Here is a 25876-nt window from a genome sequence, read left to right as displayed (position 1 = left end):
GAAAGGAAGAACACTACAAGGATTTTGTACGATTTTTCTGTATATATTTTTGAATCCACGGGTGGGGAATTCCAGGCCTCTAGGGCAGGTGTCCTGTAGGTTTTAGATCTCACCCTGGGTCAACACACCCGAATCAAATGATTAGTTCATTAACAGGCCTATGGAGAACTTCGAGACATGTTGAGGAGGTAATTTCAGAATCAGAAAACTTTATTAATCCCGAAGGAAATTAGCCAGTAATTCAGCTGTGTTGGATCCAGGACACGTCTAAAACCTACAGGACACAGGCCCTTGAGGCCTGCAGTTGGACACTTGTGGAATATACAACTTTGACACTTTGTGTTTGCTCTTCTCAGGTCAAAGCCCTGAGAAGAGCATGCTACGTTTAATAATTCAACATTATAACGCATGCGATAAATTTTGTGTTTTTACAACACTGCATTATACATTCTTTTTTGGGAGAAGTTTTCTGGCATGTGGATTAGTATGGAAGTATCATTACTGGAACATTAAATTTTTTGCTGGTGTTATTTACTCTTTATATTCCTATACTTATTGTGTACACCCCTTGGTTTGTAAGCTCATCAATCTATTAACTACTACTAATAAAATGTATTACCTGGTAGTCTATTGAAATAAGTAGTAACATAACTAGAGACCACACACAAACAATGACAATGTATTTGCATCCAAGTTTATTTTGAAATTCCCTACTCCCCCTGTACAAGAAAAAATGACTTTCCACAAAGGCAGCAGTGAACTGTCAGTGATAGTACGTTTCTAGGGAAGGAAAAGAACAAAACAAAACAAAAAAAAACTTATAGTCACAGTGTGTCTTAAATATTTCTACTGCTGTCATCTTTGGCTGGGTTTTCGGCAGACAGCTTTTCTGTCAAGCCAAATTCCTGGGAAGCAAAGGTTTAAGCCAATAGAGCAGAGCTGTGGGCTTTACATTTTACAGTGCCAATGCAGGAATGTTCTGGACCGTATACCTCTTCTTCATTAACACAAAAGAAAAATAAACAATTAAAACTGAAATAAAAATAACAAGCTGTTTGTGTTCACAACACAAACATATTACCGCCCGGGGAGATGGCGACAGTATGTCGAATTTCATAAAATCGTTTAGACAAAAAATAAATCTACAAAAATGGAGCTAGGTAAATATTACACAACAGTAAACATGTTTTTCTTCTTTTCCTTTTTTAAACTCTTCTTTGTTGAACTTCTACACAAAACCAAAATTCTTGGTCTTAATGGCTAGCAGGAGTTTCTGTTTGAGTATCTGTTTTGAAGAGTAGAGTGGCACGTAGAGACGGGAGATGCAGGTGTTGGCTGTGGGGAGGTGCTGGTCGTCTGGAGGCCGGATCGTGATGGAAGGCATCGGCTGGAAGCCCTCCTCGCTGGCTGGCAAAGATGGGCTGGAGGTCCAGAAGTACACCTGAGGAGTACACAAACGACTTTTTTAATCCCGTGTCTGATATACAGGAAACCAAGTACTTGTACACCGAGGCTTTTTAATTTAAGACTGGTGTCTGATCAGTACCCTGTATCAGCAGATACCCACAGCCAAGGTATGGAAAAAGAAAGAATTCCTAATTATGATGGGAGCAGACTTACCAGATCTTGTCTCTCAGTCATGCTCATCTTCTCCACTATGGACCAAAACCAGCGTTTAAACTGGAGAAGTTTGTCTGCATTTTCCCCTGTTGAATGAAGAAGTCTTGAGTCAGTATATGACAGTCAAATGTACAATAGTAAATTCTTTACTGATTAAGATGGACATAAAGCGATATAGACAGATCAACATACCAGACTCATCGTTGAAGGAGGTGAAGCTAATAAGCATCTGGACATTGACTTCTCCACAGCCGTTGACCAGCAGCCTGAAGTCTTCAGCTGTCAAGTCCTCTAAGGCGTTCTTGGGCAGTACATCGAGCAAGCCCTTCCTCATTGCCTATGAAAGACAGCCGGTGTGAATACACATTTTGATAAATGACAAAGCATTGATCTGCATTCACACAATTTAAGGTTCAGTAAAATTGCCGTTTATACTTACATGAAGCGGCTGCTCAGCAACCACCAGCATTCTGTGCTCTGCGTACCTCCTCACATATTCGTAAACATTGAGGGGAGTTACTGGCATGTTGACCCCTCCAGACAGGAGCTCAACCTGAACAAGGCAGAATGAGATACAAGCTTCACTTAAGTCACCACCTGCACATTAGTTAATTTAACTTGAAGAGAATTTTCAGATGTGCTGCCGCGTTTTTCACCTTGCATCACATACACATTTGCCAGCGCTGTTTTTCCATCTTAACAGGACAAGTGACATCTGATACTGCTCAAGTTTGACACTTAGACAACCAAGTCCATTACCTGTCCAGCTCCTTCCTCTTTGCAGAGATCAATGGCGAAAGCCAAATCCATGGCAGCAAACACTGCTTCGGCTTCACCAGCCTGTGAATGGCGGATTAGCTGCCGCAGGCTCTCATACATAACCGGGTCAAAGAACGCAAAGTCGTGCCAGTTCACCTGCAGTAAAAGAATAGTTAGCAATTGAATTATTTAAGAACTAAGCATTATGCAGCAGGTGCCTTTTTTTTTTTTTTTTTTTAAAGGCATATTTTCTACTTACCTTCCTACCCAGCAGCACCTTGATGACATGTCTGTTCAGTGTGATTGGACAGAGTTCATTCTGCAGCAGACATAAGCCCAGTATTCTGCACAGAGAAATACATTGTTTCATACTCTGCTAAGGACACAACTGATTTCACAAAACATTTTCCTTCTTGAATTTCATTTTTATCCAACCAAACATCATGTAAATCTTTGATTTTTTTATTATTACCTTCCAATATTACGGAAGCAGTTGAGTCTGGCCTCTGTATTTTTGCCGGGTCTAGGGGAGTAGAAGCCTCGTTTGCCAGGCTGGTAGAAGAGAGGAGCGTTGTCGTCACCGTCATCTGGGTCGTCCAGCTCCATGTCAACCACACTGCGTGTTGAACCGTGACGTTTGCGGTTCTCCTGCTGCTAAAAATGATTGAACGGAGGAGGGGGGCAGTGTTTATAACAACTTCGTATTAGGATGATCTGTGTTGTGCAAGTGTTTCTGTTAAGTGTCAAAGTCATTTTAGCGTGTCGTGGTTTAGCACACTTTGCTAAAATATGGCTAAAACATTTTTAGAAAACAAGAAACTAGTTAACAAATAATGGAAACAGGTTATATATTTTGTTCACTTGTGATTTCTCTGGAGCCTCTGGGAGACCGAGGTCCAGAATACTGTCAGCTCCATTTTCCCTGGGAAAGATAAACAGAATATAGTTAGTTTGCTAAATGGCACCGATTATGAATATGAAAAAAATACTGTTCTTAATGGATGTATATTCATTAACAGGTACTTTTTTTGCCAGCTAAATGAGCACTTTATTGTCAGAGGCACCCGTGGTGTTGGTGATTTATCTTACCTTCCATGTGCAATAAGTAGCTCCATGGCCTCTTCTACTCTGGCTCTCAAAGAATCCTCACTAGCTAGCAGCAGCAACAGCTGGGCAGGAGACAGCTCCAGCAACATGCCGGTGATTTTACTGGCAAAAGCCTAAAGACACAAACACAACTCCCCTCAGTATGATCAAGGAAAAATTATAAATGCAGACAAGGAAGCAAAACATTATGGATCACTCAAGTTCCCTGTCTTAATGAAAGAAAACAACAGATATGCTGATGGTTTATTACCGGCTGCATTGCATGGACTCGTGGATAGAGCCTTTCACCCAGGGCTTGTCTGTGTGCAGGCAGAGGGTCAGGCTCATCACTGGGGTTTCCCTCTGATGACGGCCTGAAAGGCCTGGTGTCTATGGACAGCTGCCTCCTAGAGTCTCTGTTAACATACAAACAGGTTAGCAGACATTTTCTCTAAATATAAAGAAAGGTCATATAGGCTACCAAATAGAGTTTACCTGTCTCGGTCTCTCCGAGATCCTGCTCGAAGCCCACCACTTCTCCTCTCCCTCTCCCGGTCTCTGTTCCTGAGACGCTGCATTAGATCTGCACAAACAAATCGACCAGGGCAAGTTCATTTGTGTTGAAAATATTTTTTGTCAAGTATCTTATGTTGTTGCTACTTTAATGATTTCTTCCATCATCACAAAAACAAAAAGCAAACATTTATTGTAATAATGAACACAAATGTCATAATATGCAGTATGCAGTAGTTTCTATGTATTGTCATACTTGAATTGTAATCGTGATGACACGTACTGCTGGCCTGCATGCCCTTGCTGACGCTCTGAACACAGTCCAGGTTGGGCAGCTTTTCATTGGAAAGGAGGGCCAGAGCGATGGCCGTGTAGAAGCTGCGGGCCACGCCACTGCCCTCTCCAGGCTCATCTTTGAAAGTCACTTTCACCCGGTGTACCGCCATGGGTGTGGTTGTACAACGCCTGCCAAAGTGTGTGTTTAGCTGACGCATGGTCTGTTGTATTAGCTGGTCTCGATCACGGTCCACTTCCAGCGCCAGGTCACGGGACTGCAGGTTCCTCAACTTCTCCATCTCTCGACGGAACTTTGATTCCTTCACCTCAAAGCCGCCAAGCTCTGTGAGGATCTGGTTCAAAACAATGAGGGAACAACAACACGGTCGGTTAAAGCTACATTAAGTTTCATATGCTATAGCAGCAGAGGAGTGTTTTAATTTCAAAGTCTGTATGATTCATTCTGGCTACTCATGGCTCATCGCCTCACACAAGCTGATTTTACTCTAAGCAGCATTTCATTTAAGAAGCCATCAAGTACAAAAACGTACAGGGACGAACTCCATTTAAGTATTGAAGTATATGTTGAAGGCATGTTAAAAAAAATAAAATATTTTTTACCGATCCAGGCTCAGCTCCAACATCCTCCATGAAGACACGACCAAAAAGCTCCAGTGAGAGGCGCCAGCGGCCCAGCAGCATGTCGTGTGAGATCATCATCCCCATAAAACTGCAGTGAGGTCTGGACAGAGGACACAATAAACACTATTTTATCCCTCTTTCTTTCTCCCCTTCTTTCCCCCAGTCAAGTCTGTCCCGTATTCAGTAAGTGAAAATAAAATAAACAATAAAAGGTGAATCAAATGGACCATTACGGCAAGGCTGGGATGGTCAGTTTGGTAAAGTAAATCCGTTGGGCATCTTTCTTTGCCTTTAGACAACAATTCTGATGCAAAAGAGCCAAACGGGACAGGCCAAAAAATAAATAAATAAATAAAAAAAATACTATAAATACTTCTGTCTCATCATTATTTTGTTTTTGAATATTTGTATATTAAATATACAAAAATGTTACATAAAAAAAAATAAACACTATTTTAAACTTTTCCTCATCTTCATAAACTCTTTATCTATAATTACATTTTCTGTGTTTGAGAGCAACAGACAGTTTTCACAGCAACCATTCTGACTGGGAAACAGGAAGAGGTTACATGTGCTAATAATGAAGGTTCTAATTAATGCGAGTACAGAGGCTTAATTAATGGGACGACAAACATCTATAGGTGATACCATTTCATATCAAGCTGCTGAGATCAAGGTCAGTCCTCTCTGTAAAAATCAGCCCCACTAAATGCAATGACTGGTTACCTGAACGATGGGAGAGGAGGGCCATCACTCTCAGTGAGGCCAATCTCAGCAAGCAGGCTGCTCTTTAGCTGGGCAGCAAGGTCGTGGGGTGATGGGCCAGGTTTGGAAGCCTCCAGCTCCTGCTCTGCCAGCGACTGGTTCTCGGTGCTCCGCTGGCCTGTCTCCATGCTCATCACATTCTTCAGGTTAGCTGAGTAAGACATCTTAGTGGGCAGGATCTGTTTGAGCAGGAGTCAGAAGTGTCGTTTAGTAATGTGAACAAGTGAACTTCTAAAGATGATAGCAGTGTGACCACAACAGAATGGAAATGGGACACCGAATACAAACTGTGCTCCAATATCCACACTCGTATGAACACAAGAACACGACCCAACCTACCTGTCCTTTCATAAATCAAATAGCACGAAGAGATAATGAATCCTTAATAGTCAAGTTATTTTAACTGGGAAAATGCTGCAGTACTTTATTATTTCAGGGAGATTTGTTATGCATGGATATTAGAACACAACTACCAGCGTGATAGCACGGTGTAGAGGAGTGGTATACCTGAGAGGGGGAGGGTAGAGAGGAGCCCATGTTTACCTCCAGGCAGTTCCTGTCCATGGTTGCCTCAGCCAGGCCTTTGGTTGCCATGTAAGAGGAAGAGTACAGGCCCTGAGAGGGACGACCAAACAGATCTTCCTTTCTGGCATTGGGCTGTTGAAGAAGAAGCAAAATGTAGTTAAAATCACAAAGGCTGACTTGCCATTCTATAATGTAAAGACAGCTAAATGTAACAGTTCAAGTGTTTTACATTCTCTAAATAGTGCTGTCATTTTCTTTGCTGCCAAATATCTCTGGCATGTAGTGATACTTGAAGGAGTTCGCACAGAAAACAAGATGAATAAAAATGCAATGCCACAAAGCTGAGATGACTCATAAAAAATACTTAGTATGACACGTAAGGAGGTTGAACATCAGCAGCAAATCTGACCTGCAGGAGGTGGGGCTGGTCTGCCAGAGGGATGGCCTCAGCCAGAGGAACATCGAAGGGATTTGGTGGGATGCACCCCAGGAAAGTCATCGAGTCAGAGCGACGGAAGAAGGGGTGGTTCTGACCCGTCTCAGCTGGAACTGGGTCCTCATCCTTGTCCTGCAGTGTTGAACCTGAAGTGAAAAAGAAACACAGCAGATCTTAAAACAACCATGTAGTTCTTTGATATTTATTATGGACTGACTATAGTTTAGTTGTCATTTAGTCGTTTTATTTTTTTGCCTTACTCTGATTGGTGTCCTCATCATTCTCATGCTCAGAATCTTCATTGTCCAACCCAAGCTCCAAAATCTCTCGATTCCTACAAGTGAAAGTAACGGAGGATAAACATAGTGTTAGACTCACATTTATTCAGAAGGCCCATAAAACAAATGTAATTACCCCCCTGTTGTTTGAATGAACTGTATTTTTTGCTCCTAACAGCAGTTGATTTAGATAAGCTTTCACATAGGATGTGGCACGCACACGCTGTGCTCTAAAAAAACGTTGATTTCTATTGCTTGCGTGCAATGGTTTCTTGCTGCGCTGAGCAATCGTGCGACCAGTAGAAACAAAGCCTACAGCTGCACTAAGTTCAACCAAACGATGAGCGAAAACATTCCATGCGTGTCCAAGTTCGGTGAACTTTTTGACACAAGCTTACATGCATATACAGGGACCTCCAGAGCCCTTAAGCCATTCAACGGTTCTGTGGACCTCAGGAGGAACACAATGTTATGGAAACAACACAATCTTCACTAATCGGGATAATTAAAAGCTTTCTTCTTTATGAATGTGCAATACATTTTTTTTTATTAAACATTTTAACATTATACAACACAAACTCTCAGAGGGGATACAAAGTCAGAGACGTGCATGTTTTTAAATGACAGGGAGCAGGTGCATCTAATACACGTAGAGTGGCTGCAAAAAAATTACATATAAGCAGAGCGGAGCAGCCAGTGCAACACAAAATTTGGGTCCTTCGCTCTACTTAGTGGTCAGTGCAGCACATGCTGTGTCCATAACCTAGCCAATTAGCATCACTTAGGTTTATTTAAGCTGATTTTGCTACAAGTTACTGAAAGTCACACTGAAGCTAGTCTCTTTTAGTGTGGATCCTGTGAACTGTTTAATTAAATATTAAAACATTTACTGTCTTATGGTTTAATAAACAAAGTATGCAGCCTCTGTGTAAATCCTGAATTGGCATTTTCTATTATTTTTCATCATTTACCTCTTTCTATCCATCTGTGGCGTGTCCAGGGTGGTCTGCTGATTCATGGCTTTAATCCAATAGATGAGAGCCTGGAAAACGTAAGCCACATGCTTCAGCGAGCACACGTCCAGCACCGGAAGCACATCAGAGTGCTCATCATTGTGGGAGCGCATCAGTGACAGGGCGTAGTTCAGGAAGTCACCACGTGCAGACATCATTCCTTGACGAGCCGTTAGCAGTGTGGCTGCCCTCCTAAAACAAATACTAAATTAAGTGTGGGAAGCAATCATTTGTTTGCATCATGTAAGAGTAAGTTAACAAAAATCGAGTTCAATTAATTCATTGACCACATTAAGTGAAAAAGTTTACCTGCGTCCTTCCAGAGTGCGGAGGCTGGCCTCCTCTCGAGCAGTCATGCGCTCCCTACGAGCTGAGTGCTGGGAGGCATGGAGCGGGTGACTGGGGTGACCGGGATCTCCAGCAGATGACAGGGCTGAGCCGTATCGCAGCTGAGCCTCAGTGGAATCCATGATGGACACCATCCAGTTCCAGGTGGGAATTAACTTTTCTTCTACATAGTTCTGGTTCACACAACAAACATTTCACTCTTTGCTCACATAATTGGCTTGATTCCAAATTTTGTTTTGCATTCCTTTTGAAAAGCACTAAATAGTATTTGTGGTAGGGTTGAATATTGTATTGTTATGCGTTATGTAAACTATTGCTCTTAGCATTGCACTGTTAATAGTGGAGACTAATCAACATGAACCCCTTCTGCTGAAAACACATAATGCAGATCTTAAAAGACTCCAAGCCATTATACCTGCAGGTTGACAGCATCCTGGTAGGTGAGCTTGACAGCAGCAGGATACTGGGAGTAGACAAGATGGTTATATTTGGGAATCAGACTCATGAGGTCTGAGATCTGCCTGATGACAATGCTGTAGGCGCGGGCGAGACTGCTGGCAGACGTCAGGTAGCTGCTGGAGTTGCTGGCCTCCAAAGCTGCCGCCGCTGCAGCGGCACTAGAGCTGATTGCACTTGAGCGCCGCAGGTTAGTGGGGTCAATATATATCAGGCCTGTGGAGCTTGCTGTGGAGGGGGGAGGGGAAATGTTAGTTCTGAGACATTTTAAATTTTCAATTAAAACTGCAGAAGCAGGTGGACATTTGCTGACCGGCTGGTGTTGAGGTGCTGGAGGGAGCGCTTCCCGGTGCCCTTTGGCTGGGGGTGTTTCTCACAGCCCACTGCATGGAGCGAGGAGCCTGAGCTGCACTGTTAGCATGTGACGCATTAGTTGTCCTTTCCAGAGGCTCATCCAGCAGAAACGTCTCCTGGTCAACATCGTCACTTTGGCTGCTGCTGCTGTCTGAGTCACTGGAGTCATTGGACTGAGAGTCATCCTCTGAAAAGAAGGCAGGGACACTGCTGGCACCTTTAAAGTAGGGATGAAGAAAAAAAAATAAAGAAGACCAGTTTAATGTTCTCGTATTCAATTTGACCAGCTAGTCTTTCGCTTTCACATCAGACTTATCCAAGCAGGAGTGCGGGTTAGTGAATCACACCACTACAAGGCAAAACACCACCAATACGAAACTGGACACACTGAAACACCGAGTGAGAACAAAACTGGACACTCTGGTGTTCAGCTTGTGCTAAATCATACATGGTTTCATTTTCCAAATATTTTCAAGTTAAAAAAAACTATTCAAAGAGAAAGAACATCAATCTCTAACTTGACAGAATAATCTACAAGAAAGTTTAACATCATCGTTAGTAGCAAATACACTCTTTAGATGACCAAGCAGGAAAAAACCCACACCACTTGGAAAAGCTACAAGTTGATTAGTGTGTTATTTGGATAAAAGACTAACAAAGCTACACTTGTGATGAGGCATTAGTTAAAAAACGGCAGACAACAACAGAGAAATGTGAGAAGGGGACGGACTGAAGGAACTCTCAGCAGGAAACTGTGTATGCACTTTGCAAATTCACTCTTGCCCTGATATCTGTATATGCATTAAAGTAAAGAGGAGCTCATACCAAAAATAGGAAATGCCAAGGACACCCTACTGCCTGCAAATGAAATACATTTGGTATTCAGCCAGGGACCACTTTTCCTTCTCTGCTGTATCATTATCTCTCCAAATATAAAATCCCCACAATCCACAACGCTGACTGTCGCGCATTGTGACTCTGACTGATTTACAAACAAAATTTATTTTTGCAAGCGATTAGACCAAATTAGACCGATTCAACACAAAAATGGTTACGATTTCAGTCAAAGGGAGTGACAGTTTAAAAAAAAGGAAAAAAAGAAAAAAGGGCGGGGGTCATAAAACATTGAGATTTTCAGGGTTTTTTTGAACGCAATTAAGGTATTAGGTAAAAGGTGATGGTTTACATAAAAGCAGTTGACCAACCTGCTTCAGAACCAGCAGTAGCTGCTGTAACAACGCTCCTGCGACCGCTGGCGTTGTCCTGATTGCTGTGGTTGCTTTCGCTGTCGCTCTCCGTTTCAGCTGCTGCCAACAGGTCCAACTCCATGTCACTTCCTAGAAAACAGACATGACCCCATCCTAAACTCATCTGACTTTGATTCATAAAGATGAACAACTCCAACTATATCTTACCATCCTCATCGTGCTCATCGTGCTGGCCTTCTGCTTCAGCATTTTCCTCTCCCTGCTCTTCCTGGTCGTCGTGATGGTCTTCCTCCCCAGCTACACCCTCTACAACTTCAACCTGTTAGACACACAACAGATTGTCCAATAAAAAAAACAACAACTTTGTGGCAAGACATACCTGAAATTCTACAGTAACAGGAGGACAGAAAAAAATACAAATATGAATAGAGTAAGCTTGTGGGCTTTAGCCTCAGAAACAGTAACCAACATGCAGTGCACACATGCACATCCAGAATTCATTATGGCTCTAATGATTTAATAATGAGGCTCCCCACCTCTTCCACATCTGCTGATACAATGTCATCCTGCTCCTCATCTCTTCCTCTGACAGGCTGAGACTGGCTGCTGCGCCGGGGCTGAGGGTTCCTGATGATATAAGAGGCAGCTGTCTGGCTGGAGCTGGAAATGTTAAACACAAGCTCATTAAATGAAATAAATAAGGAAAAAAAAAAAAGGAGAGTGGATTCTAATTATCCATAATTTAAGTACATTTTACAAACTACTTTATCACTCCACTTGCAATGAGACAAAGTCAAGAAAACCAACTAACCTGCTGGACTGGTCAGGTGAGGGTCGTGGTGGCAGCGGTTCAACAGAGAAAAGCTCCTCGCTGCCCTGAACAGCATCAATGCTGGTGCTGGCCAAAGTGAAAGGAGCGGTCGGTCTTGCAATACCCATTCGCACTGGGACAATTAGTGACTCTGCTACATTACACAGCTCCTCCACAGCATAGGGCAGCAGAGCCTGGAAAACACGCCGACATTTCCCAATGGGCTGAGGGATGAAATTGCTGTGTGAGGAGAAATGGAGAAGAATTGAGAAATGGTTGTATTACATAAGAAAATCTTGTCTAACTGGTATCAAGTATGTCAGCAAATTATAAACAAGCTTTAGCCTTGGGCCGTTCTTTTCATTTGTTCTGGTATAACCTTAAGTGGGATTTATGCTTCTGTGTTAAGTCTTTGCTGTAGTTAAGTCTCACGTGGAAACCATTTAGAAACCCTACACCATAATTTGTGCTGAAACCTGATGTGCACCTCTCTAGAAATGTAACTAGATGTTGCATCGACGCAGCCCGCAACATCTGTGATTGGCGTGTTTGGTACCGTTGGACTGGAAATGGAAGAGAATGAATCATCTCAAAGGGAGAAAGTCCACTTACAAGAGATGTGTTGGCCATGACAATGCAGAGCAATTGGCACAACTATAAATGCTGGCAATATCATTGGCTACTTGTATAGGCCATTGGTGGCTCTACATAAATTTAACACAGACATTCACGTTAGTCTAAAACTGAGCTGTTCTCAAAAACCTTAAAGTCGATTATCCAGTTCTTGACCACTAGGTCAATGATGACACTAAAACTGTCATAAAAGAAAGCAGGGACTTTTAAATGCAACTTCATCCCCGGCTTTTTACAGTAGATTACTTCAATGTTAAATCCACGACAGAAAACCCTTCTGAAACCCTAAAGCGTAACCCAAAGTGCTGCTACCTGCAAAATCAAACCGTACAGGTATAAATGCTGGTAACAGCTGCTTGATGGTCATGGATTCAAAGCAGAATTGTAAATTAAACAGAATAATGTAGACAAGAGAATTCTTTAAAAAGAAAAAAAAAAAAAGAAAAGTGTTCGGCAAATTGTGTTCTTACTTTTTCTTTTTTGATGACGCCATCTCCACACTGAGGATGACAAAAACTCGGGCCACAGAGCGCAAGAACCTTCTGGTGACGTTGATAGCCTCCTCTCTCCGACCGGGTGTGTACTTGTTCTGCAGCTCCTTTACCAGAGTACCCAGTAACGTATCTATGAACTAATACAGCAGGGAGATAAAACACCCGATGAGGATTGTCGTGCATGAATACAAGTCAGTAAGTTACAGAGTGACCAATCCCAATAAAATATGTTACCAGGGTTACTTATTTACACTGAATGTGAATTTTACACTGTGTGCACTGGGAACGGAAAACTAACTGCACTTACAGTGATGTCAGGAGCACACTTGACAATGAGGCAGTGAGTAAAACAGTCAAGGCGAATGGTGCCACTCTGCTGATTCAAGTAGACCTGCTCTTCAGGTAGGAGGTGAGCAATTCTGCTGCTGGCACTAAGTCTGGGAAACAAGAAATACAGGATTGAGATACAAGCTACACAAATTACTACATCACAGCTATAGTTGATTGAATATTTGATTTGGATTATAACACACCATTTAAAATCGGGTCTGAATAGTGCAATTAGTGGATCAGACTTGTTCAGGAAAAAAAATGCATTCTCAAACGCCAATGCTTCTGATACTTACGGGTCTTTATTCTCCTGAGAACCAAACATGATCATTGACTTTAGGGCATTCCAATCCTGCAGGACTCTCTCCAGAGCCAGCTGAGCAAAGCGGGGAGGTTCTAGATCGTGGTCTGGCATGTCAGAGTCTGAAACAAGAACACGACAGCTTTCTCTCAGGATCTGTGTTCTGCTTTCAAATGAACTCTTGTAAAATCTCTAATTAGCATGGACCTAAAGTTAAAAAGGTGGGTAAATGAGACAAAGGTCTTGAACCAACCTTCTGCATTAGCAGCCTTGCGGTTCCTATCTTCTCTGATGCGCGGTGGTCTGTACTGACAGTGCTCAACACTCTGCCTGGCAACAGTCTGCACCAGGAACAGTAATATATGCTCTCCCCTGCAGATAGAAACAAGTCAGACAGACCTACCACCTCTGCTCACTTATGTAACACAATTGAGCTTTAGCAGAGTGGCAAGTTAAATTCTAAATTCATTTGCTAACTATAAAGAACAAGAAGCACTTCTATATGAAGCAGACAAATTAAAGCCTGGGGCAGAGTTCACAAGCTCACCTGCTGTTTGGTGTTGTAACCAGGTTTGTGGTGGTGAGTAGCCTGTACAACAGATCCAGGCGAGCTGCCTTCTGACCAGCTATGAGCGTTTTACACTTGCATTTCTCCCAACAGTCACAGTACGCTGTAGGTGAAGTCCTTTTCAACCTGGGAAAGAGGATATACAAAGTCTAGTGACTTAGTTTCAAGAGCTGGTAACAATGGTAAGAGAGACGAGCATTAGCAAGGAGTGAAAAAGCCCACACTGAAAACTAGGACTTACTTGCAGTCATGTCCTTTGTGACACACCCTTGCACATTCAGTGCAACAGCAGAGGGACTCCAGCAAGCCACATGTTCGACACTCAAAGATATCCTAAATACAACGCAAGTGTCATGAAAAATGTCAACATCTATAGAAATATATTCGCAAAAGAGTTTGGCCATTCTAAAAGTAGACCGCTTACTTTCCAGACACACAACACTTCTTCTAGCGAGTACATTTTAGTGTAATGGGATTGTCACAGGCTGACCTGGTTAATGTGCTCAGCTCCAGTCCATGTAAAACTGCAGGTGTCGTTGCAGCAGAGAACATACAGGGGAGAATCATCTGGGTTTGTACCCGAGGGGCAAATCATTTCCATGAACACTGAATCAGCATCCTCCTTCTCTGTGATACCCAGGTCACCAACTGTGTTCAAGACATTTGGGGAACAACAAAAAACCATGGAAACACAGGAATGCCACTTATAACACTTCAGTTAGCTGCTGGAAGCAGGGCACCAAAATAGGTCAGGATTCACATAACTCATGGATAACCTCCAATGTTCCAGCTATTACCTAACCACTTACAATGATATCAGATGTACTAAAAACTCTGCTGCTTTCCCAGAAACTGTTCAGAGATGGCAGCTGGTTGGTGACACAATATTAGTGCAAATGTCTCCATGCCTGCTCCGTTTGCTTAGCGTGAAGATGTTAATGCAATACATGTTCTTGAATTTAGACACTTTAACACAAAGGTTTCCAGCAAACCAGTTCTCAGCCAGCTTGTTAACTCACCCTTGGCCATTTTCTGTGCAGCCTCAAGCACGGTGATAGCTGCTGGGTAAGCTCTCCCACTGACAGCTAGCATGAACGGGGTCATTCCTCGGGCATCCCTGTCAAACAAAGGCAACAATATGCATGAGCACTTCCAGGAGAGCACCTGAGCAAACGATAGCAGGGGAGCAATAAGCAGATTTTCAGTCAATTTTAATGCAGTAATAAAGACTCTTACTTTGCAGAGAGCAGCTCCCGTAAGTGTGGCCTCAGAACAACGCTGTCACACATCAGCTTAAGGATAAGGTGGGCATTGGCCTTCCTGTCTTTAGACTCAACCACAGAAGGCTCAGTGGACGGCCCTGCTCATATGGAAAACACATACAGTTAGTCAGTAGGCGTTACAAGATTTAAGCATAGAGCTGGCAATGTATTTATATGATTTATTTATAGTTCTCATTGATACAATCGTTCTTCTGGTTTGAATTAGGCGGATGCTACTGTTGTGCCGTCCTTTTTTGTAAGGTGGTCACAATGTGAGTTTATCTCCGTTCCTCCAAACACCCTGACACAGCATGTTATAGGTTTCTAAGTTACCAAAGTGTTGGCTCCACTGCTACACAAGAATTTCCGGCAAAGACTTGGTTTTCCAAGTGTCAAAAGGTTTTCTTTTTAAATTTACCAAACTGCTTTAGTGGAAAAGAGGCACGTGATAAAGAAGGTATGCACCTGGTATTGTGGAGGTGCTCGGTCCCTGGCTGCTACCAGTGGAAGCAGTGGTGAGTGAACCCACAGCTGGTGCTAAAATGAAGTCGATGTCTCCATCTTTTCATGAAAAACAAACACAGTTTGTATTTTTAATAAAATCAGGATTATGAAAATCAAAAGACAGTTGTTATTGTAATTCTATAAAAGGAAGGGAGGGCACTTAAAATGTAAGGCTCCACTTTCCAGTAAGGTGGTGCAAAACTACCTCACTGATTAACAACTATGGTAAAAACAAAAAAAAGACATTGCACTGGTCTGGGTGGATTTCTACAAGTACAAGTGAAAAGACCATCAAGAACTCCATAGTTGATAAATAATTAAAAACGCCCACACAATGAGTCAGAATCTATTTATTTGGAAATCTCAAAAGTGATGACTGTAAATTAAACAGCAAAATAACTTCTGCAATATTCTACAAATGGCTACCACTGTGTGTTTTACATTACATTAAAAAAAGAAAATCAAATTCGATGTGTTGCTGGAGAATGGTTGTGTCAGAAATAAAAATACATTTAATTTATTTTTCTTTGTTCACTTATAACACCACATAAAAATAATCTAACTCTACCATTTTTTTCAGATGCACTCACCAGGGTCCATGGGTGGAGGGTCAGGAACCCAACTTGGTGGAGCAATGGGTGGGGACACAGGATCCTGATGGTCACTGGATGACGGGCCAGATTCATGTCGACCAAGACCTGCTGCTCTTAAAGACCTCCGCATCATCTCCCTAAGACGAAGGCTAGTGACAATCCCCCCCAAAGACAAACGAGTCAATAACTTAGATCCTGTTTCGGTGGTACTGCCAAAATGGACAGCCAAAAAATTTCTTTGCTGTAGGGCATTTTTTGTTATACATTCTGTGGAGCTCATTTACCCTCTGCTGCTGGAGGAGCCGGTCCTATTTCCAGAGCTATTGCTTGAGACCACAGAGATGGCATTGGCAATTGCCTCCACAGCAGACAGACGCTCTGCAAATGTGTTCCTCTCTGACCTTTCAGCTTCTGAAATGAAATAACATGGTCACTGAGCGTGGAAAGGAATTAGCTGAAATACATACATTTACATATACATATATAATACATATATAACATATAATATCTATATGTTGATGGATTAAAATACTTGCTTCATTAAAAAAAAAAAAAACTGTTCCTTACTCTGTGTATTTGTATATAGAAACTGCATGATTGAGGATCGTTCATGAACGTACAGCATGTTTTGTAATGCATGGAAACTGCCTGCAGTTGCATGTTGGATTACATGTTACATATTGTTTTAAGAGTCACCACAGGGGTTAAAGTCTTTACATCTGGCAAGTTTTTAATTTCCTATCAGCCTCACTTTTCCCATTCTACTACATTAACTGAGGTTGAAAGATGGTCACAGCAGATGGCAGAGGAATCTTTCTGGACGTTTGCAGGCTACTTCCAAAGAACATAAAAGGCTCCAAAGTAAATCACTGCAAATGGCAGGTGTGGCCATTCATTCTTTTGAGGTAAAGTATTGCCATGACTTTTCGGGCATTTCCAACTCCATTTCTATTTTTACTACTTAAAGTCCCTATTATTGATATTAATGTGAGCGTTCGAGTGAAAAGTCACCTTGCTATTGTATTTCTAACAGTTCCAAATTGGCAGGGGAGAATCTGATCGATCCTAAAAGACTTTTTTGTCCACACAGTCCACAACCACACACACACCCGCTTACCTTCCTCTTCTTTGGTCTCCTTGTTACTAACGGGGAAGCAGACTGAGACGGCAGCATGGAGGATGTTGCGGTTTCCATCACATCGATGACCCAAAAGTGCTCCGAGGGCTTGGCTGCCCTGATCTAACAGGAAGGCCTGCTCAAGGTTGACCAGGTACTGCCGACACGCCTCATAGTCGCAGCGCAGCACATGCTGCATTAGCGTCTGCTTCTGAAAGTGAAATAACTTGTGTGAGTACTCGTTATAATCTACATAGCATTCTGGTCTTCTATAAAGGAGGAGAGCAGGGGCACAGAGCAACACTGATCACATTGACTTGTTCTACTTGGTCAAGTACATGTTAATGTTATTAGCACCCGAGCACTAAAGTTTATTCAGGCTTTTTGAGGGGTTTAACATACTCAAAAACTCCTGACATTTTGCACACAAAATGAAAATCAGAGTATTTTAAAACAAAATTTGGTAAACACGTGTAAAATGCCAAAATGGAGAAAAAAAAAAAAAGGTAAATGGGACCCCAACAGGAAGTCCACCATTTTGAGTTTAAAATGGCAATTTTGCAATTTCCAGGCGTTGTAATTTTGCAAACTCCTCCCAGGGATTTTATCAGATGAACTTTATATTGTGTCCATCTAAATACAGAACTGGGCCATATTAAATCGCAGCGCTTTTGAGCTTTGGTTGCAGGTGGCGTCTGTGATTCGACCATTCGTCATGAAAATTTGATTTCCTCTCATTCACACATAATGAATGACATACATCAGAGTGACAATTGGAAACGTTCAGCAAAGCTTGACCGCAGCATGCTCTGACGTACGCCAGGGTCCGATGGGCATCTCATCGCTGCTTGAAGCTTTAGTTTTTTTTGTTTTCTATGAATGAATTAATAAAGGTTGCGTTTACCTCGATAGCCATAATAATAATAGCAGCTTTCTTTTTAATGGTGGAGTTTGAAGGGAGATTGGCCAGAGAGTGCACCCCCATTCCCAGGCTGTTTATAGGTGGCAGGTCCAACCAATCAGGATCTCGAATTCCACCCATGCAGTCTTTGGCCATAGGATAGATTGTGCCATTTCCATCTCGGAGGATGATGGGAGACTCCTTGATAAAAATTAAATATTAAACATTTAAAGTGGAGCATTGGGTAAATATTTGTACAACGTGTAGTGAAAACATGCTGGTCCTCAATAGCCTGTCTCACCTGTCCTGCAGTAAAGATAGCCACATTGCGCTCATTCTGCCCGAGGAAGGCCAGGTTACTAGTAGGGAAGTTATTCTCCTGCTCAGCTTTGCCTGTGGCCAGGTCAAAGATGCAGTACCTTACCCAGTTACCAGTTTTCAGCACTGCGTGGACTCCTAGAAGATGACGAGATGATTAAGGTCAGGAGATATTGCAGATAAAGAACTCTATAGAAGGCTGACCTTCAGAAAAAACTCACCTTTGGAGTCAACATTTACAGCCAGAATCTCAGCCTTTTCTGGGATACAGAGCTTTTTAGGTGTTCGCTGAAAACAGTCTGGAACTTTTGGAGTGCCACCAGTTTTAACCACCTGTCAAGCAGATGGAGATGACAAAGTCAGTGAACCAAAATATCTGTAGATCATCAGTCAGATACATAACTCAGTGACTGAAATTAAGTTTCATTCACTGGAATGAAGACAAGCTGTGTTGAATCAGTTAATACCTGTAGCTCATCTATTCTGAGGAGCCTACAGTCCTGCAACAGTGATGACGGGTCTGAATCAGGGGGAGCGGCAGTGCTCTGGTTGCTCATGCTGCTTGATGTCCCAGGAAACTTGACAGCAACATATGCGCCATCGACTTTAAGCACCTACGGCATAAATAAACGTAATAAATTGTTAAACTGAGATGCAGTTAAGGAAAAGCAAGAGTCAAAAAAAAAAAAAAATCAAAGTTTGACCTTCTCTGTATTCAAATATTTGCTTCAGATGCACTTACCTTTCCCACAGGAACATTTTTAACATCTTCCACAAAGACTACCTCTCTAAGAGGCCACTGCTCCTCATTGACCTTTTCTTCCTCTTTGGGAGCTGGTGTAGAGCGTCTTCGCTCTACAAGCGGGACAGCACATTTAATTTTAGTCGTTTTATCATTGTATATCATTTACATTAAGGTACTATAAGCAGCTCAGAAAAATACTTCGAAATAGGCCTGCACAGTACAAAAGAAAAGAAAAACAAACAAACAAAAAGGTGAAGCTTTAGTGTGTACTTGTGAAAAGTAATTAAAACTGACAGTTTGCCACATGGTTCATGTGATAAGCAGTTGTAAGAAGGCAACCAGATATGCCACAGTATATAGTTGGCCACATTTCCTTCACAGGAAAACAGGCGGGGGAAAAAAAAAAGTTGCTGATAAAACCGTGTGCACCATCTGTTTCAAAGTCAAAGGGACTAATGAGAGCACAGAGAGAGGAAGAAATTGGTTCTGTGCCTGGGAGATAGGAAAGTCAAGCCTTGGATGTTGTTGATACAGCAAATAGTTAAAGAGAGAGATGGTATGAGACAAGATTACATACTGTAGGGCAGAGAGGCACTGCTAGCAATGGAAGAGGTATCACTGCAAGTAGATGCTGGGGAGGGAGGAGGACCCATTTCAGTCTTCACCAGCTCTGGCTTGCTTTCAGTCCTATGAGAGGAGACCAAGACAAATGGATTCATTTTCCTGCTGTTTTTCTGAGCATACTACTCTCTGCAACGGCATGTGTATTTATGTGTACTTATGTCTATTGAGACAGAATGAAAATCTTATGATCAAGATAGAATCCATCTTGCCAGGCTTCAAGCTACACACCTGTGGCTGGCAGTTAATTCAGGTCTATTACTATCCTGACAAACTACTGGCTAACAAAGCTGCACCAAGAGCATACTTTCAGGTGCAACAGTACATAAGATATAATTCACCCAATCACCTACCAAGTCCTTTTCCCCCAATTTGACTTCATTTTAATAGCAAATTTTGCTTAGAAAGATGCCAAGAATTGTCTAATGATGAGCTTACTGCACAGCTACCGTGACTACCTGCTTCGTAACTTTCAAAACTAGCATATGGTAGACCCATCATTGGCTTACTGAACTAAGTATGTGTCCTTTTCCAGGCAGTTACCAACGACGACGTAACATAACAAACCATCTGCTGAAACACTATTCACATCCAAACATGTAAAAGCTTTCTGCTAAATAAAAATGAAACTGACTTGATTTCCTGGGTCTTAGTGGTCTTCTCCATGTTCTTCAGGCTCTCTGGTGAGCGCAGCTGGAACCTGCAGCTGTCGTTCATGTTCCAGACAGACTCCAAGAGGACACCCACTTTGGGAATTCCAGCACTGACAGAAAAGGCCACTGCACCGGCATGGTAAAGGGGATTGTTTCTCAAACACACCTAAGGAAAAAGAAACTCGTAACTTGATCGGTGCCCAGTGTTTATTACAGGTAAAGTTTGAGATGGCAAATTAACTGAGGATGACCTTGGTCCCCATTTTCCAAAATAATAATAATAATAATAATAACAACAATAATGAAATAAAATCTCCTCAAAACAAAAAAGATTTTAAAAAAAAACAAAAAAAAAAAACAACCCAACAACATACAAAAAAAAACAAAAAACAAAACAAGTTTCTTCCTACCTGTGTTCCCACAGTGATGTTGGGTATTGAGGAGATGCCAGCACTGGATTTTGGCTTTTTGTTCTTGGCTCTGGCCTTTTCAAGCATCTTCTTCCTTTGACTGAAAGGCACAACACCCCTGCAGAGAGATGGAAGCAGTAAACTTAAAACAAAAACAAACAAATAAAAACAAAAAGCAAAACACTTCACTGACATCTACACTTTTCCTATGATACAATATACAATGCTCTCATGCCGACTGTGACATCACTTGGTAATCTTTGCATTGTACCAAAGATTACCAAAGTGTGTGACTCCTTTGTGTGTTTTGCCATAAGACAGAGGTTACTGAAGTTGATGTACAAATTTTCAGGATCTTTTGACATTTTAAAAATATCTCTTTAGTTTTTTCTTTTTTTGTGGGGTGGGGGGGTTAGCATAGAAAAAATCCTTTCAATCAAACTATATGAACAGGGAACACAAGGTGTACAATTTTCAGACACAAAAGCTGGAAAAAATAATACATGCATCACTGGTAGCACTTAGTAATGTTATGGCACGTAGACAGTAAGTGCTACAACTAACACGGACAATTCTTGATTTAACCTATTGTTCTGCTCGTAATGAACAGTCCTGGCTCGTAAGACAAACTGAGTGGTACGACAATGTTATGGGGACGCTTTCAAGCGAATGTTGCCATTTCCCGTAAACAACTATAAATCAATGTAACTTCACAGAAAAACAACATTTTCTTCTCACCACCAGTAGAGGCTATTCTCCAGCTGTGCACATGTGTAGAGTGCACAGCAATGCAGCGACACCATGCGTTCCCCCTGCAGCTCAGGGAAAGCCTGTGCACTGTGCTCCAGCTTTGAGGCTACGGTGCTCAGTGTTTCGTCCACCCAGGTTGCCACCTGCATGACATCCATACAAACATCAGCTAATGAACAGATGATTAAATAAATGTCAATTGTTAGAATAGTTCATGAACAATTAAAAAAACAAAAAAAACAAACAAACAGCAATAATTATCTCAAGGCTGCACAAACAACCTTGTTCTAATGTAAAGAAGAGCAATTAAAAACCTACCTTGTTGGTCTCTGTAGCTACAGTGGCCCTGATGCTATTGGCAGACAGTAAGGTAATCTTCTCATTAGCCAGCCCCAGGAAGGATATACGTGGGTGATGAATAGCAGGATTCTGATGTGACAAATACCAGGAAGTTAGTGATATAAGCTGTTGCTACAATAAAAGATACATATATATCTTATTTCACTAGATTTTAGTTTTTCTTCCAGTAACACGGGTTGAATTCATCACCTGTGGATTCCTGTAGGGTTCGGATTCACTCCACTTCCACTGATACAGCTCTCCTTTGGAGCTCACAGCTACCAGCTCTGAGAACATTGCTCCAATGCTCACAAACTTCACACCATCCTAGAAAGGAAATTGAAGATCTCAGCAAATGTAGGATCAAGAAAAACTTCAATCCAACTCAACTCCAATCATGATGCACAGACACCAGACGAACAAAGGAAACAGGTGAAATCTCCACTTGCCTTGCAATAATGACGCAACTTCCTGTTTGTTTGTTTTAAAAAGACAATCTCTGAACAGTCTTCTGTGCTTTTCTTACCTTGTCAGGCCACCACTGGAGCTCCTCTCCCAGGGAAACGGGGCTCTGCACAGGGATACTCTTCTTGTCAAGACTTTGTTCCCCCTCACGGCTGGTGGAACCGCGCTCCGTGTCAAAAGAGGCCCCGTCGAGCCACCGACGCTCACGTAACCTCAATACAGACTCACGTTCACGCAACAGCTCTGAGTCACGCTCTAAGGGAAGAAGGAGAACTGGTATGCAATAAGGTCACACCAGTGGGATAGAAGTAAGCCACTCTCTGGGAAAGACCCGTCAACATCGTTTTAAGAATAGAGAGAGAAAGATAGATTCTTTAGAATCACTATAATGAAAAAATCAATCAATTTCAATACTTGAGATTGAGTGGGAATCTAAATTATACTGTGGTGAGTCACATTGCAGGCTCATTAAAATGCGAGACAGAAGAGGAAGTGGATAGACAGAAAGAAAGCATGCATATGGGCTAAAAGTGGGCTAGGGAGGGTTTTAAATAGACCCTTGAAGGGTCCTTGTTAGGACAGGTGGGCCTAGCGGGCCTTTCTCAGAGAGCTCACAGTATGTACTACAGCCATGCAGCATAAAACACCAAACATTCATAATATAAACTCAGCTAAACAAACTAAAGGGAAACGTACACAGTAGACCACGAGAACCATTTCGCTTTCACAAGCTTTACAGAAACACCTGAACGGTGGTTAACTGTAAGTGCAGTATTTGGTATTATACCCACAGTCGCCTTGATTTCCAGCTTTTAAGTAGTATTCCCTTATAAAGCCATCCCCAGATGAACAAAAGCCATCACCAGTGCTGCCACCAAAGCCTTTAGAACACCCTGCCTTCCCATCACTAGTCAGAAGAGAGTTGTTGAGTTACCTCTGGAGGATCCCAGGCGAGACAGTGACGAGCGTCTAAAAGAGGGATAGCCAAAGTAACTAATGTCCTCAGAGAACATGGCATCAGCATCAATGATGACGCTGGGATGGGCTGAATGGATATCTGCATCCAACAGGGACATCAGATCCTCTGTACAAGGGAAGCACACATAAAATTTCAAATTTTAAGACAGAATCATAAAACCCCTCAAATCTTTTTTTATGATTATGGTAAAACAATTTCAATTTACAATGATCAGAATTTAAAACAGCAAAACCTTTTGCCAAAAGCCTACTTATATCTTAATGTGCTGCACTCAAATTAAAAGTACACTGTTTCAGTGTTAAAGAGTAGTGATTTCACAAAACAACGTCATTACATATGAGCCATTTGCCATTTGTGTGACAAACCTCCAGGGAGGTAAGACTCGCTGGCAGTGTCATCGCCATCATCTCCATCTTCATCATCCCGGCTCAGCAGGTTATTTACGGCGAGGTTGACATCTAGGTTGGTTCTCTGGAGCTCCCTAATGATCACACTCCTGGATTTCCCTTGAAGAACTACCTGGGCCTGGGGAATGTACAAGGTCACAAAAGTAAAAAACATTTCTCATGAATATCACTGTTAATTACTGTAAAGACAGGATTAAAAGAGGCTACAAAAACATTCTTAAGAGGAAGGGTTTGTGTAAAGGCTGAGCGTGCTGTACCTGAGTAATGAGTTCTTCGGGGATGACAGAAGCAGGTATGACAGGCTGAGGCTGGCTACTCAGAAGTCCTGAGCCTCGGTCTCTTCCTGTACGGATGACCCTGGTCTGTCGACGGGAGTCGCGAGCTGCTGTTGACGACCTACCCGATGTGCCTCCGCCTCCTCCGCCTCCTCCTCCACTGCTTCCACCTCCTGCTCCACCTCCTCCTGCTCCTCCTCCACTTCCACCTCCACCACTGCCTCCATTTACACCAGAGCTCCAGCGACTCCTGTTACATACAGTTTAAAGCCACAATCAGACACAACCGCAAAAACACACCACCTGACTACAAACACGCACACATCTGATTACAAAGGAATTTGGTCTTTGTGACAGCAGAGACGGGCTAGTCCACACTGAGATGGAATCAGCAAGACTTAAAAAATTTTTTAAAAAACCCACAAAATTCTGATTAAACTGGTGCCCCTTTTCCTCATTTAATTAGGCAAAGTGAAAGAAAAAAATTTCATTGTAGAATAATAGCATATACACAGATTAATTTCCTCCAAGAGGAAGTAATAGATTTGTTTATTTGGGATGTTCGAAACCATTGTTCCTAGGCATTGAATTGTATTAAGGTCTTACAACAACAATATTTTGTAGTAGCAAGTGGTTCTCCAGTGGTCACCAATATGAAAAGCAGTAAGAAAACCACAAGGATAAAAAAGCTGATGCTTTTTGATGCGTCCGCTGGGGATACATTTATTTACATTTTACAACACCCTAAAATGTTCTCACCAGAATGTGTGGCAGTGAAAAAAAAGCAAGGAAAACACCACTAACTCACTGCTGAGCCACTGTTAAGCTCTATACACTGAGCTTTCACAGGACCATTCGACTGTCAGCCCTGCCAGAACTTACCCAAGGGTGTTGCCTGCCAGTCTGCCCAGTGTGTCAGAACCAGACAGGAACCAGGGTGGATCACTGGTCCTGCCTGGCCTGGAGCTCCTTCCTGTCCCTGAACCACTGCTCAACTTTGAACTGGAAACAAAAGATGGGAGATCAGTTACAAACCTACAGATGTCCCAAAAGGACTAAAAAACAAACAAACCAAAAAAATCCTCTCGTTTTTTTATATATATATATATTTATTTATTTTTTTAACCTTTATAACCTGGGTTAACAAAGTAAATTTACCCCAGGTATTAGTTAATTTACACCCCTTGGTTCAGGATTCATTTTATTATTAAACTATGAAACAGGAGGGGGTATTTTGGAGACTAGCATGGCAACACCCTTGGGAATCAGAATTGGCTGCAACTCATTCCTCCATCAAGACTTTCCATTTTTAAAAGTTCTTGGGTTTTGGGGCTGCGAGTGCTTTCTCCTAATAATTGAATAATGTATGAGTCTAAACAAAAGTACTTTGCTGCAATATTCCTAAGTGATGTGTTGTACATTTGTATAATTTGTCTTTTGAATGAAAGAAAAAAACCCTTTTAACGAAACATAATCAGGTATTACTACACTGTTACAGAAGGAAATGCAATACAGAAAAGGAAAATCAAATGATTCAGATATAATAGAAGCAAACAACAAATTCAATCCACCAGTCAACAAACTGACACAATCCATTACAATTCAAAACCACGCAAATGTGTTTGTTGAGTATGCTGACAAACTTCCCAAAGACAACTTGTCAAGGCTCTTTTCGTCGGGCTTCCCAACAACCCACAATAGTGCCAAATGAATAGCTAAGCCATGTCCTGTTGTTCTGCGAGTCTGTGGCAGGGAACGAAACATATGCTCTACAGCAAAATCTGGAGCAGAGGGCTCCTTAGTCTCTTACAGCCCAACTCGCATGCATATTGAACAGCTAGTATATGAAATCACTGTTGGATGTTGGTCTGCTGGCAGGACATCAACAACTATCAATGAGACACTCACCAAAATACATGTTCATAGCCAACGAGAAACAAAGCAGCTAGTGAAAAGGTATTTTTATAGAAACATACAAACAAACAAAAAAAAAAGTTGTGGTATATGGCACACACTTGCTCAGCCAAAAAGGGAACTGGCTTTCAGAACCTTACAAAACAATTTTAGGGCTGCTATGTTTTTAGTCTATTGGTGTCAAAAAAAAAAAAAAAAAAAAAAAAA

The 25876-nt window shown here is 41.9% G+C and overlaps 1 protein-coding gene across 9 annotated transcripts in view; it reads right to left on the bottom strand.

The window, feature by feature from the left end:
* Positions 1 to 677: 677 nt before the first annotated feature.
* ubr5 (ubiquitin protein ligase E3 component n-recognin 5) overlaps positions 678 to 25876 on the bottom strand; it is a 30621-nt gene continuing 5422 nt past the window's right edge. The window contains exons 5-59 of one of the 9 annotated variants that reach the window (XM_005742901.1): positions 24638 to 24757; positions 23738 to 24005; positions 23439 to 23598; positions 23029 to 23178; positions 22156 to 22367; positions 21840 to 21956; positions 21609 to 21719; positions 21279 to 21433; positions 20541 to 20658; positions 20112 to 20296; positions 19434 to 19543; positions 18854 to 18966; positions 18579 to 18725; positions 18333 to 18444; positions 18095 to 18249; positions 17797 to 17994; positions 16893 to 17103; positions 16060 to 16186; positions 15773 to 15924; positions 15144 to 15239; positions 14653 to 14776; positions 14436 to 14533; positions 13907 to 14064; positions 13658 to 13749; positions 13396 to 13542; positions 13102 to 13220; positions 12844 to 12970; positions 12525 to 12654; positions 12194 to 12354; positions 11091 to 11330; positions 10816 to 10939; positions 10487 to 10598; positions 10277 to 10408; positions 9897 to 9929; positions 9031 to 9288; positions 8677 to 8945; positions 8223 to 8434; positions 7872 to 8117; positions 6883 to 6956; positions 6596 to 6768; positions 6169 to 6318; positions 5623 to 5840; positions 4876 to 4996; positions 4235 to 4607; positions 3961 to 4048; positions 3737 to 3881; positions 3469 to 3599; positions 3241 to 3301; positions 2852 to 3033; positions 2639 to 2723; positions 2380 to 2535; positions 2060 to 2173; positions 1813 to 1957; positions 1621 to 1706; positions 678 to 1441 (exon numbers count right to left, since the gene is read on the bottom strand). In XM_005742901.1, the coding sequence (XP_005742958.1) occupies positions 1229 to 1441; positions 1621 to 1706; positions 1813 to 1957; positions 2060 to 2173; positions 2380 to 2535; positions 2639 to 2723; positions 2852 to 3033; positions 3241 to 3301; positions 3469 to 3599; positions 3737 to 3881; positions 3961 to 4048; positions 4235 to 4607; positions 4876 to 4996; positions 5623 to 5840; positions 6169 to 6318; positions 6596 to 6768; positions 6883 to 6956; positions 7872 to 8117; positions 8223 to 8434; positions 8677 to 8945; positions 9031 to 9288; positions 9897 to 9929; positions 10277 to 10408; positions 10487 to 10598; positions 10816 to 10939; positions 11091 to 11330; positions 12194 to 12354; positions 12525 to 12654; positions 12844 to 12970; positions 13102 to 13220; positions 13396 to 13542; positions 13658 to 13749; positions 13907 to 14064; positions 14436 to 14533; positions 14653 to 14776; positions 15144 to 15239; positions 15773 to 15924; positions 16060 to 16186; positions 16893 to 17103; positions 17797 to 17994; positions 18095 to 18249; positions 18333 to 18444; positions 18579 to 18725; positions 18854 to 18966; positions 19434 to 19543; positions 20112 to 20296; positions 20541 to 20658; positions 21279 to 21433; positions 21609 to 21719; positions 21840 to 21956; positions 22156 to 22367; positions 23029 to 23178; positions 23439 to 23598; positions 23738 to 24005; positions 24638 to 24757 (8314 nt within the window). In that variant the 3' untranslated portion in view covers positions 678 to 1228. The remainder of the gene's footprint in view (positions 1442 to 1620; positions 1707 to 1812; positions 1958 to 2059; positions 2174 to 2379; positions 2536 to 2638; positions 2724 to 2851; positions 3034 to 3240; positions 3302 to 3468; positions 3600 to 3736; positions 3882 to 3960; positions 4049 to 4234; positions 4608 to 4875; positions 4997 to 5622; positions 5841 to 6168; positions 6319 to 6595; positions 6769 to 6882; positions 6957 to 7871; positions 8118 to 8222; positions 8435 to 8676; positions 8946 to 9030; positions 9289 to 9896; positions 9930 to 10276; positions 10409 to 10486; positions 10599 to 10815; positions 10940 to 11090; positions 11331 to 12193; positions 12355 to 12524; positions 12655 to 12843; positions 12971 to 13101; positions 13221 to 13395; positions 13543 to 13657; positions 13750 to 13906; positions 14065 to 14435; positions 14534 to 14652; positions 14777 to 15143; positions 15240 to 15772; positions 15925 to 16059; positions 16187 to 16892; positions 17104 to 17796; positions 17995 to 18094; positions 18250 to 18332; positions 18445 to 18578; positions 18726 to 18853; positions 18967 to 19433; positions 19544 to 20111; positions 20297 to 20540; positions 20659 to 21278; positions 21434 to 21608; positions 21720 to 21839; positions 21957 to 22155; positions 22368 to 23028; positions 23179 to 23438; positions 23599 to 23737; positions 24006 to 24637; positions 24758 to 25876) is intronic. The other 8 variants (XM_005742902.1, XM_005742905.1, XM_005742907.1 and 5 more) reach the window with 8 other exon arrangements.

This window comes from Pundamilia nyererei, unplaced genomic scaffold (genome assembly GCF_000239375.1).
Source record: "Pundamilia nyererei isolate P.nyererei 1_Seehausen unplaced genomic scaffold, PunNye1.0 scaffold00125, whole genome shotgun sequence".
Classification (NCBI taxonomy): domain Eukaryota; kingdom Metazoa; phylum Chordata; class Actinopteri; order Cichliformes; family Cichlidae; genus Pundamilia; species Pundamilia nyererei.
Note: the sequence above shows the minus strand (reverse complement) of the source record. Positions and strands in the feature narration are given on the sequence as shown.